We start from the raw sequence: 11793 nt of genomic DNA on the forward strand, positions 1-11793 counted from the left end.
TGGCTTTTAAGATGTCCCCAGAGAAAAAAATCACAGACAGCTCTGGGGATCTCGGAGGCCATGGAATATCACTGTCGTGTGAAATGATGTGCCTTCCAAACAATTGTCAAATAGCTGCCATCGGTTGTCGGGCAGTATGTGAAGTGGCTCTGTCCTGTTGACACCACATGTTTTCAATATTCAGATGCGCAAAGTTTTGCAACCTCAGCACAAACAATTTTTCAAGCATAGCAACATACCGATCGGATGTAACTGTGGTTGCAATGCCCTCCTCATTTTCAAAGAAGGGCCTATGACACCATGTGATGACACAGCCCACCATAATGTAACCTTAGTGCTGTGTAATGGACGCTGGTGAAGCTCAAAAGGATTTTCCTGTGCCCAGTAATGGAAATTCTGTTTGTTAACATATCCATTAAGGTGAAAATGGACTTCGCCCGAAATCCACAAGTTGTTAATGAAATTGGTGTCCTCGTTTACTTCAGCCAACAATTGTTCACAACTGTTGATGCAACACGTGGTCATTGGGTTTGAGTTCCTGCACAATCTACAATTTATGGATGAAACTTCAATTTGTGCAGTATTTTTTGTGTGCTTTGTCACCCCAAATGTAGTGATGATGTGTGTTGTTGAACGGAGCGGTGAGGGCTCCTCACAACGGCAGCTCAAACATCCTCTACATTCTCTGGTGTGTGGGCCATTTGAACACCACCTGGGGACTTCTTTTTTAAGGTTGAACCTATTTCTTCAAAATTACGCACCCACACTATAATTGCATAAGCAGCCGGGACACAACGTCCTAACTGGTAATGACACCGAAATTCCCTTTGTGTAGCAGTTTCACTAGCACCATTCTTATAAAAGGCTTTTATAATGAATGTTTGTTGTGCACCACCCCACTGCTCCATTATAACTAATGGCAAGGGGTTCTAAATGAGGTTGCACTGGTTCCAAATAATTGCTGATGCCCCAGGGTCGCCAACTCCTAGCTCCAAAATTTCCCATTCCCCTGTGCCACCCTGTATTAAAGAGATTTAGAATGCGCTAAGAACAATTGGTAATATGGCTACATCTACTTGGATTTACTTCTACACTACATTCTCTCTGTTTTCAAATGCTTATGGACTGTGCCACAAGAACTGCAAAGTAACATCTGCTAGAAAGTTTCACCAGAGATGGAAGGGTCCTCAAGCAAAGTATTGATGTGACATAATTGGACCCTCGGTTGGGATATTTTGTGGTGCCATGTCTACTATCACAGTACTTCTTTAAGGAGCAGGGGGGTGGCGCACAGAGATGGTACTAGCTAACTAAAATTGGATCTTACATCAGTAGTACTGGGATGACAAAATGACACTGTCTAGGATTTGTTAGTATGCAATGAAATAGGCAACCAAACATCATGAAGTGCTATACTTGCAGAATTTCTCTTCTATAAAACTTTACAGCATCCCTACATTATTACAATCGTAATACTTACACATGTTAAGCTCTTTGCAATGTCAAACTATCTGAAATTGTAACATTAAAATAATGTGTGTCTTGTGTGGCTTTATGTAATTTTCTCCTAGTGATGGGAGGAGGGGTGAAGCAAGGGAAGTTTGGACTCAGAAAGTAATGACTACTTTAAAGAAACCCTACTGCATCTTTTCAAGATGAGAGGAATAATGATCAAAATATAATGAGTTCATGCCTGGGCCAGGTCTCTGACAAGAGTCTTATATACAGTGCACTTAAAAGACTGAATTACCTAAATCCGTTTTGGTCAGGATTTAAGCTGTGTTTTAGCACAGAAATAGCCTTGGTTACACTGTATGATGACATATGTGGGGAAGAATATCCTTTTGGCTACTACTTGATCTGTTGATGGCTATGGTATCCTTCTGGAATAACAATCAAAGCTGGGAGCAGAGGGAGTACTGCATTACTCTGGTTTCACTCCCACTTGGATTAATGGCTTCAGAAGATGATGCTTGGGAAATAAGTCTTGGCCTTGTGGACTCTCCATTATGGGTTGCAGCAGGGAGTAGTTCTATCCCTCATGTTGTTATTTAACATTTGTATGAAATAAGGTCATAAGGAGTTCATTGGCATCAGTATGCTAATGATGCCATTTTTCATCTTGAAAAAGTGAAGCTGTTGATATGCTAGATTGGAGCCAAGCTGTGATAATACACTGGATAAGAACTAATAAACTGAAACAATCCAGATAAGATAGAAATACTGCTGGTGGGTGGTTCTTCTGACCAGATGGAGGCTGTTCATCCCTTTCTGGATGAGGTTGCACTCCTTCTGAGGAAGCAGTTATGTGGCTTGAGGGTTCGATAGTCATCATTGCTACTTGAGGTTTTTCCTGTTGAATTTTTGAAGTAGGTTAAAATTTTGTGTTCAACTCTAAAAGGTAAGATTTATAAGCAATGAGTTCTTAGCCATTTTTGTACACCAGGATACCCACTTTCTCCACTGATATTTGACTTGTTTGGAATCCCTGCCATATGCTATTAAACAGAACATCAGTATCACAGCTTTGTTCATAACTGTTTAGGATATAACATTATCCTTTGTGCAGATGATTTTATGTTTTGCAACTCCAGATATTAATTCTCACTGTGATGCAATTGATAAACACTTCTGGTAACTATGGTTATTTAATTCTGTAGAAACCTGTATGTTTCTAGGCCTAATTCAAGATGCTAGTCAGGACTAAGCTTTAGGACAGCGACATCTGACTGAGCACTTCTAGTATGAAGCTGCAGTTATATTACTGTTAACATCTAGGGCCCTCCTCTGAGGAAGATTCAGAGAATGGCAACAAGGGTTATGGCCCCAACTGTGGAATGTTCTCCCCAGTGAGGGCTGCCTGATACCAATGTTGTCAGCCTTTCAGCACCAGCACTTTCTTCTCTTCCAGGTGTATAACAGTATATGATGAGGGAGGATTTTAGTGTTAAGGGGTTTTTGTCAAGTTTTGTAGTTTTATTTGTGTTTAACTGTTCTAAACTGAAGTTTTTGTTAAAAGTCATGCATTCTACACTGTGTTAACTGCCTACAGAGATTTAGTTATCAGGTAATATATAAATGTATTGAATGAGTTACAGAAGATTCTTGCTTTCTCAAGCTAACAGTAGCCTGTAGAAATACCAAATGTAAGAGGGCAGATTCCAAGAGGGTGTCTGTCTGGATCAGCTGTACAAAAAACTTAGCTTATGGCCCCTTAAAAGTGTAAAACAAGTTTGCCGGCAAATGCTTCTGATGCATGTAGCATTGCCCTTGGTAAATACACACAATCAAAATAAAAAGTAGTACAGTAAACTTGACACTGCTATGTAAGACTTGCTTGTATACAAGGAATATCAGCATGGTGATGATCTACTACTTCCCTGCTTATAGCAGGAGATAAATCCATGATCTCAAATTTGCCAATAAATCCTAGTTCAGTCATTCATGCTGCAGTCTCCCTTCAGACTTTTTTAAAACACATGTATGACAACTTCTGGGGTCAGCAAGTACTTATAATTCTAAACTGAACTGTTCTCCCACTGGTTTCCATACTTTTATATTATTCTGTCTACATATGCCAATATTATTAGGTGATGTCATATTGCTTTGGAGCATGAGACATCACAAAAGTCCCTAATCAAGCTATAGAGTTACCTGGGAAAGTATGGGATCTGAAATGGCAACTGGGTTTCTTGCAGGGCTTCGTATCTACTTGTGTGTCTCTTATGCCGACTAATTGCTGGTAAGTAGCCATTTTATATCAAGGGGTTGTCTCTGGGTATGGATAACCCTACGACTCAAAGACTTCTAAAAAATCATATAATGGAGCAGTTTCATCGAGGACCTACAAATGGTAATAAGCATAGCTCTGCCCCCTACTTTTCTAGACACTGTAACAGGCTACTTTCGTGTACCAGTTTAGTTTTGCGTCAATCCGTCTACTCGCTTCATTCTAATTTAAAAAAATATGATGAAAATCCTTTGAATGAACCTGTATCTTTATCAGGTGCGCGGTGAATCTGTCATAATACTGCAGAACTGGGGGAAAGCACAGGTAAGAAGTCTTTCTTCCACACAAGCGCTGAGAACCAAGAACGCCGGCACGTGCTCTTCCCAGTGACATACCTGCGTGGTGAAGCACGAAAGTCCCAATGGATTCGAAGCTCCCAACCGATGCAGAACAGTAGTCTATTTACCAAGCTGCATCAATAACTAAATACACACAGCGGGTCCTATACTCAAGGCTGTCGTGTAACTATGACTCAACGTACCCCAATCTTTTTCCTTACCCTCACCCTTTCCTTTCCGGGTTACGCGCGTTCGTCCCATTTTGAAAACTGTACGACGCACAGAGAATGCGACACGAGACGTCGAAACGAAATTACGCAGACGGTGTTATCGCGATATTTGCCGAACAAGAAATCGCCCCGTGAGCCTTTGCGCCTTTCTCTTTGCTGTCGGCGCCTTCGGGTAGCGATGGGTAAGTGGCTCGGAGGATTGAGGGAATTTTAATATCCGCTCCCATCCGGGCCAGGTTTCGGTTCTGTGGATCTGCAACTCGAGTAACGGGGAGAGGGGCCTTTGCCCAACAGTGAGCTTCGGTTATTGTCGGCCGAGTCTCGCTTTTTGTGTTGTGTCTGCGATCGCGGCCTCCCTTGGCCTGGGCCTTGTTGTCACACTGGCCTGCAAGGTAGGAGGGGCTCTGTGCGAAATGAAGCTTTTTCCTTGGGCAAAGCGCCCCAGATCCTCTTTCCTCAACTTGTTCCTCTGTCCGGTGTTCCGATGATGAAGCTTCTTCCACTGCTGCATTTGGCTGAGTACGCCATGCGGAGACTTGTTACCTTGGAGAGCTGAGTGACTCTGGGCATATCAGACTTTTCCACGCGAGTGTGTGGGAGGAATTTATTATACCTGTTGCACTCTCCGCTTTATGGCTTGATATTTCTACCCATCCAGGTATCTCCAGGGACAACTGGCACAAGCGCCGCAAGACTGGGGGAAAGCGAAAGCCCTATCATAAAAAGAGGAAGTATGAGTTGGGCCGACCCCCTGCTAATACCAAAGTATGTGGTTTTGTTTTTTGGTGAGGAATGCATGTGTAGCCATTTTTTATCTGTGTTTAAAGAGCAGACATTATGGCCAAAAAATGTAAAAAGGCGATTTTAAACTAGAAAGTGTAAGTATGCTTGCTGAAATAATTTTAGCCCCATGCTAAAACTTCAGTGCAAGGATAATTAGTTCTTGAGTAGCCTCAAAAATCATCCTAGAGGAAATAGATTATGCTAGTGCAGAGTCATTTTGCACAAAGGATAAATTGGGATGGATATAACAAATGACTTCTGCTTAAATTGTCTTTTACACACCTTGGTGTATCCTGAAGTTTAACAGTTTTTCAGAGTTAAGCTTTATATCTGTGGATAATAAACAATTATTCTCTTACATTTGTCTGTGTATGAACCTCAAAGAACCTACTTCACATGCATGCACTAGTGTGTGTAGGTTTAGTGGAATGTTTGACATTTAAACAGCAAATTCTTACTGCTGCACTATATCACAAATGGTGTTTAAAAGTACCATCAGCATCAACAGATGGTTATCATGGAGCATGGGGAGGTAAGTGCAAAGTCTAGAGTTTTCCAAGACATGCTGAACAAGGATCCAGACTACTATTCTCAGATTGAGAGGCAACTGGAGTGATGAAAACTATGCCTTAGGTGGGTGCTGAAGACTGTTTTGGTTTTCATCACACTCACCGATGCAAGGGGTTGTCATAGTTACACTGACCATTTTGCTATCTGGCTTGGTACTTGTTTAAAAAAAATGTGCTGTGTGCCCTTGATTGTGGCTCTTTCTATTGCAATCTTTGTTGTAGATCGGTCCTAGAAGAATTCACACAGTAAGGGTGCGTGGTGGAAATAAAAAATACCGTGCTCTGCGCCTGGATGTTGGAAACTTCTCTTGGGGATCTGAATGTAAGTGCAAAGTGAATATGTGACAAAGATGATATCTTATATTGATTTTCCCCAATTTTTGTCCTCCAGATGTTTTGGACTGCTGTTTCCAGGCTATTCAGCATTGGACTGGCATGGACTGATGGGAAGTCCAAAATATTTGGAGGGGATCATCTTAAGGAAGGCTGCCTTGTGTGGTGGTGCATAGCTCAGCCAGCACAATGAAAAGGACACTGATGATTAGTTTGTGCTTAAGACAGTTTTTGTGAATTTTTCAGTGATACAAGTGTTATAGTTATCCTGAGTTTGTGTACTTTGTTGGTTCAAAAGAAATGTTTAAGTGTAAAGGGACTGCAAACTACTTGTATGGGCTTGAGGTAGTTTGGAATGGTCATAATGGTTTGAAAGACTGCTCTTCAGTGATCAGGAGGAGAAAGCTATAACATCTCTGCATCTTACTACCATGGGCAAAAAGGTAGAAAAAAACATACCTGGCAGAGTTAAGAGACAATTCAGATGCTTGTATTTTTAATATCTGCTTTGATGTTTTATATGCAAGATGGCTTGCATAATCATTTCCTTTTTTTTCCTTTCCACAACCATGTGGGTTAGGTTAGACTGAGAATCAGTAGCTGGACATTTTACACTGAATTGATATTTCATTGGTATTTTGAAGGTTTTCTTGAACTTTTAGCCTCACTCCTGCTCAGGCTTACTTGTGAGACTGTCCACTTGCATTCTTGCTGTTGTTACATGCTTCTGTTTGGTGGGTGTTTAATATTAGCTGACTGCAGAGTTTGCATTTTCTTAATATTAGGTCTGGTCATTAAGACTTGGTTGGGATTAGGCAGCTGGTTCCCATCTTTCAGTTAATTGGTTCTATAGATTGTGTTGGCTCCATTATAAAGGCAAGGAGTGTACGTAAATGTATGAAATTAAGATTAAGGTGTAAATTCTCAATTTCTTGTAAAATTAACTTCTAGTTGCATTTATAAAAAGCAGGTATAATACTGTAATTTCCAGGTTGCTCATTCTTTTTGGTGCCACTAACACAGCCTGGTGCCTTTCAGATGTGCTGAACTGCCAGCTTCTATTAATTCGGAGTCAGTGTAACCACAGCTGCTTCCAATTTTTGATGAATTGGAAGTCCAGGCAAAATAATTTATACAGGATAAACTTGTGTTCATAGGGTCAGAATAGTAGAGTTGGAAGGGTCCAGAAGGCCATCAGGTCCAACACCCAGCTCAGTGCAGGACACCAAGTTAAGCCATTCCTCTCAGATGGCTGTCAGGTTGCATCTTGAATGCCTCTAGTGTGGGAGAGCCCATAACTTCCCTATGTAATTGATTTCATTATTGTACTGCTCTAACAGTTAGGAAGTTCTTCATGATGTTTAGCTGGTAACTGGATTCCTGTAACTTGAGCCCATTATTCCATGCCTGCACTTTGGGATGATGAAGAAGAGATCTTGGCCTTTGTGACAACCTTTCAAGTACCTGAAGAATGCTTTCGTGTCTCCCCTCATTCTTCTCTTCTTGAGGCTAATTATGCCCAGTTCTTTCAATCTCTCTTCACAGGACTTTGTTTCCAGTCCTGGATCATCCTTGTTGTCCTCTGAACCATTTCCAGCTTGTCTGCATTTTTCTTAAACTGTGGTGCCCAGAACTGGATGCAGTTCTCCGGATGAGGCCTAACCAGGGCTGAGTAATGAGGGAATACTTCACTTGATTTGGAAGTTATACTTCTATCAATACAGCCTAAAAGATCATTTCTCCTTTTTGCAGCCACATCACATTGTTGACTCATATTCAACTTGTGATATACAACAGTTCCAAAATCCTTCTCATTTACAGTATTGTTGAGCCAAGTCTTCTACATCTTGTAACAATGTGTTTGGTTTCTTTTTCCTAGGTGCAGAACTTGGCATTTGTCCCTGTTGAATTTCATTCTGTTGTTTTTAGCCCAGCATTCCAACCTATCAAGAATCTTCCTTCTGTTTTCCAGGGTATTAGCTTTCCCACGTAGTTTTGTGTCATCTGCAGATTTCATAATCGTTCCCTGCACTTCCTCATTGAAGTCATGAATGAAAATGAAGAGTAGTGGGCCCAGGACTGAACCCTGCAGTGCTTTACTTGTTACCTCTCCACAGTTTGAGAAGGTGCCATTAATGAACCCTTTTTGAGTCCAATTTTCTATAGCCAAATGTTGGATCCACCTGATTAGTGTTCCATATAGCCCACTTTTAACTAGTTTGCTACTCAGGATACCATGGGGCACTTTAGCAACGCTTTTGACAAAGTCAAGACAGATTATGTCCACAACATCAGGGAGGCTTCCCAATCAGAAAGTGAAATCAGATTAGTCTGATGGGGTTTGTTCTTGCAAAATCTGTGTTGGCTTGTAGTAATCACTGCATTGCTTTCAAGGTGTTTGCAGACTGACTGGTCTATAATTTGCTCCAGGATTTTCCCAGGAATTGAAGTCAGACTGACTGGTTCTTTTTCCCAGGTTCTTTTTCTTTCTTGAAGAGAGGGGCAATATCAGCCCTTTTCCCCTGTCCTCCATGATTTCTTAAAAGATAGTAGACAGTGGTCTTCAATACCTCTAGGATGTAGTTCATCCGTCCCTAGAGATTTGAGTTCATTCAACCCAGTAAGATGATCATTGACCATTTCCCTATCAATCTTGAACTGCCATCCTTCTCCTTCAGCTTGTACTTCCTCTTCATCAGGAAGCTCATAGATCTTCTGGGAGAAGACTGAGCCAAAGTAGAAATTGAGCACTTCTGCCTTTTCTTTGTCATCTGTTATAATTTTGTTGTCCACATTGAATAGTTGAACCCCCATTTCTTTCCTCTGTCTTTTACTGTGGACATATCTGAAAAAGGCTTTTTTGCTGCTTTTAGCATTCCTCGCTAGCCTCAGTTTCCTCCTCTCTAGCTTTCCTGGCACCATCCCTGTAATTCCGTAGGAACATATTCTGGGAACCTAACAGTCTATTTTCAAATTATTTACAAGTTCTACACTTCCCTGTGTTTTATAAATGTGATGCATTTTGGGAATGGAAGCAGACAGCTTCATTGCTTTTGTTCTAAAAATGGAAACTATCCAGATCCTGCAACCTTCAAAATTAAGTAGGATTTATGAATTTGGCATAATGTTGCACTATGAACTTGTCTTTTGTTCTTGGAAGACAGTAACACTCCCTTTTTCTTACAGGCTGTACCCGCAAAACTAGAATCATTGATGTGGTGTACAATGCATCAAACAATGAATTGGTGCGCACAAAGACCCTGGTCAAAAACTGCATTGTACTCATTGACAGCACACCATACCGGCAGTGGTATGAATCCCACTACGCCTTGCCCCTTGGGCGCAAGAAAGGTGCCAAGCTGGTATGTATAGACTGGGTTGATTATGCTTGGTTTGCTTCTTTCCCTTAGGGATTCCAGATGCTTGACGTGACAGCATCCTTTGTTTTTAATACTTCCAGTTACTGTGTGCTAGAATTGGGATATTTGTCTTCTGGTGATGATAACTTTGTCCAGTTCTGCTACTGAATGGAGTGCGATGACAAACTTATTTATCTGAAGAAGGCCTGTGCCCAAGCTCTACATGAACCTTTGTCCATTTAGAGTTGCCTTTCACAAGCTGGCACCTTCTGGATGTTTTGGGCTACAACTCCCAGCATTTGTGACCATTGGCCATGATGGTTGGGGCCAATGAGAATTGGTGCCCTCCAGATGGTTTGAACTTCCAACTTAGGGAAGGCTGATTTATAGAATCACATTACAGATTCATGGGAACATATGTCTTAAAGAAAACTCAGAAGATCAGCTTAATTCCTGTTTGTGAATATGTTTCTAGCAGTGGCTCAATGACATATTACAGATGTGGACAACTTGTGGTCATTCAGATGTTTGAGCCAATGGTTGAAGTCATTTTGAACAAGTAAAAAACTTGGTATAATATTGCTATGATGCTTAAACTCAACCAGTTTTACTTTTTGTTGTTCTTTCAGACACCTGAGGAAGAAGAAATCTTAAACAAAAAGCGTTCAAAGAAAATTCAGAAGAAGTATGATGAACGGAAAAAGAACGCAAAGATCAGTAGCCTTCTGGAAGAGCAATTCCAGCAAGGGAAACTACTTGGTGAGGCCCAAAAGTAGAAAAAAATGACATTCCTTTGCATAGAGTGAAAGCTGTATTTGCCCAATAGGTTATTATGTGGAGGTATACTCCTCATTGATATAAAACACATTTTCAATGCAAACCTTGCTTGGCATTATGGAGAGGATACTTTGTTGGTTTAACACTAGGCATAGAAATTAACTAAACTTGAATGATTATGCTAGATAAGTGGTGCAGTCTCAACCTAGTGAAGATTGCCACTCATGGAAGAGTGTTAGTTTGAAATTGAGATACCACATTGTTCTCCTGGATGATTAACTGATGAAGTTGCTGCTATGATGAAAACATCATCCAGTTCTGCTATTGAATGTGAGTGGCGACAGTTGAAATGCTGAAGGTGACTGCATTCTGCATTCTTAGATAGGCACTGCAACTTAGTAGGTGGAGGGACCCCCTGAGTTCTGTTAATTCAGACCTGTTACCAAGCGATTGGTTAAGGTTTTGATTCCCAGAATTTATTATGTATTAGTGGATATATACATGTATAATTTAGATTAGTGACTTCCTGACATGAAGTTTGACAAGATGTATCTTGCACTTAGTACCTTTAATTTTTATATACCTTTATATAAAATACAGACATGCTTCTTTAATAATGTGCTTCATTTTGCAGCTTGCATTGCCTCCAGACCTGGACAGTGTGGCCGAGCAGATGGCTATCTTCTGGAAGGCAAGGAATTAGAATTCTACCTGAGGAAGATCAAGGCCAGGAAAGGCAAATGAACAGTTGCTGCACCTAACAAACTAAATAAATATCCCAGAGTCTTGTTAAAAATTATTCATGTGGTTATTTATGGGTATTGGAAAGAAGATTCACATATACATTTTCTAGCCATTGTAGTTAAGGAAGAAGAAGGGTGGGGGAGAAAAGTAGAAATTAAACTTGAATCAGTAGACCTATCATGGACCTCTGAGTTCATGTGTTGAGTAAGTTCTGTAAGGTGCAGGAAGGGGCTGTGATCAGCAGCATGTGGTTGTATTCCTCAGTACTAATGCTTTGATGTGTATTAAAGGTTACAGGTTCTTACTAATTATAGTTTTGGAATAGCACTCTGATAGCACAGTGCAAATGAGTCGTGCTGTTACCTGTCCTACTTCAGCTACAGTGTAAGCTTGGAAGTGTGCTCTTGGAAATACCTTGCTTTGCATGGACTTTGTACAGGTAGCCAAATACACTGGAAAATATGAACTGGCCATCTCCAGATAGACTGTGTTTCTACTGATCTTGTTGCATGCATGGTTTTGAGTAAAGAAAAGCAGATACTTTTATTTATAGCTTGATTAGCGCAGTATTTTGCATTAGCACAGAACCGTTGATGCACTTCTAAGTGACCAACTTGTCTTTTTCGTGACTTCTTGGTCTCATTCCAGTGCAAGATAAATTCCCTTCTAGCAGAAGGACTAGGCTTCTTTCCAAAAGTCTGGTCCTTTCGAAAGCTGGGAACAACCTCCTACTTTCTAATGTGTTAAATTCTACTTTTGGAGGGAAAAGCCTCTAAATACAAATGTGAGTCCAAATTGATAACTGTAAATATCAGGTATAACGCCCATTCTCCAGTTGAACATAAATAATGCAATAGATTTCCACAAGAGTTTGAGGTCATGTAAAATGAATATACAACCATTTACGTATAAGCCATCAGGTCCAACCCC

At 40.7% G+C, this 11793-nt stretch overlaps 1 protein-coding gene and 4 non-coding genes across 5 annotated transcripts; all 5 read left to right on the plus strand.

Annotated features, from left to right (window-relative positions):
- Positions 1-4407: 4407 nt before the first annotated feature.
- RPS8 (ribosomal protein S8) lies at positions 4408-10915 on the plus strand. Its single transcript, XM_044441837.1, has 6 exons — positions 4408-4480; positions 4957-5063; positions 5873-5972; positions 9170-9345; positions 9972-10101; positions 10754-10915. Exons 1-6 carry the CDS (start codon positions 4477-4479, stop codon positions 10861-10863), a joined length of 627 nt encoding a protein of 208 aa, XP_044297772.1. The 5' UTR covers positions 4408-4476; the 3' UTR covers positions 10864-10915.
- LOC123034412 lies at positions 4774-4862 on the plus strand. Its single transcript, XR_006416744.1, has one exon. It is a non-coding gene; the product is annotated as a small nucleolar RNA SNORD55/SNORD39 (small nucleolar RNA).
- Positions 5687-5789, plus strand: LOC123034429. Its single transcript, XR_006416748.1, has one exon. It is a non-coding gene; the product is annotated as a small nucleolar RNA SNORD46 (small nucleolar RNA).
- LOC123034422 lies at positions 9473-9546 on the plus strand. The gene has a single exon (XR_006416746.1). It is a non-coding gene; the product is annotated as a small nucleolar RNA SNORD38 (small nucleolar RNA).
- Positions 10916-11456: 541 nt separating the features above from the next.
- Positions 11457-11589, plus strand: LOC123034488. Its single transcript, XR_006416769.1, has one exon. It is a non-coding gene; the product is annotated as a small nucleolar RNA SNORA35 (small nucleolar RNA).
- Positions 11590-11793: the final 204 nt, after the last annotated feature.

The sequence above is a fragment of the Varanus komodoensis genome, unplaced genomic scaffold (genome assembly GCF_004798865.1).
Source record: "Varanus komodoensis strain SLA01 unplaced genomic scaffold, ASM479886v1 scaffold1, whole genome shotgun sequence".
NCBI classification, from domain to species: Eukaryota; Metazoa; Chordata; class Lepidosauria; order Squamata; family Varanidae; genus Varanus; species Varanus komodoensis.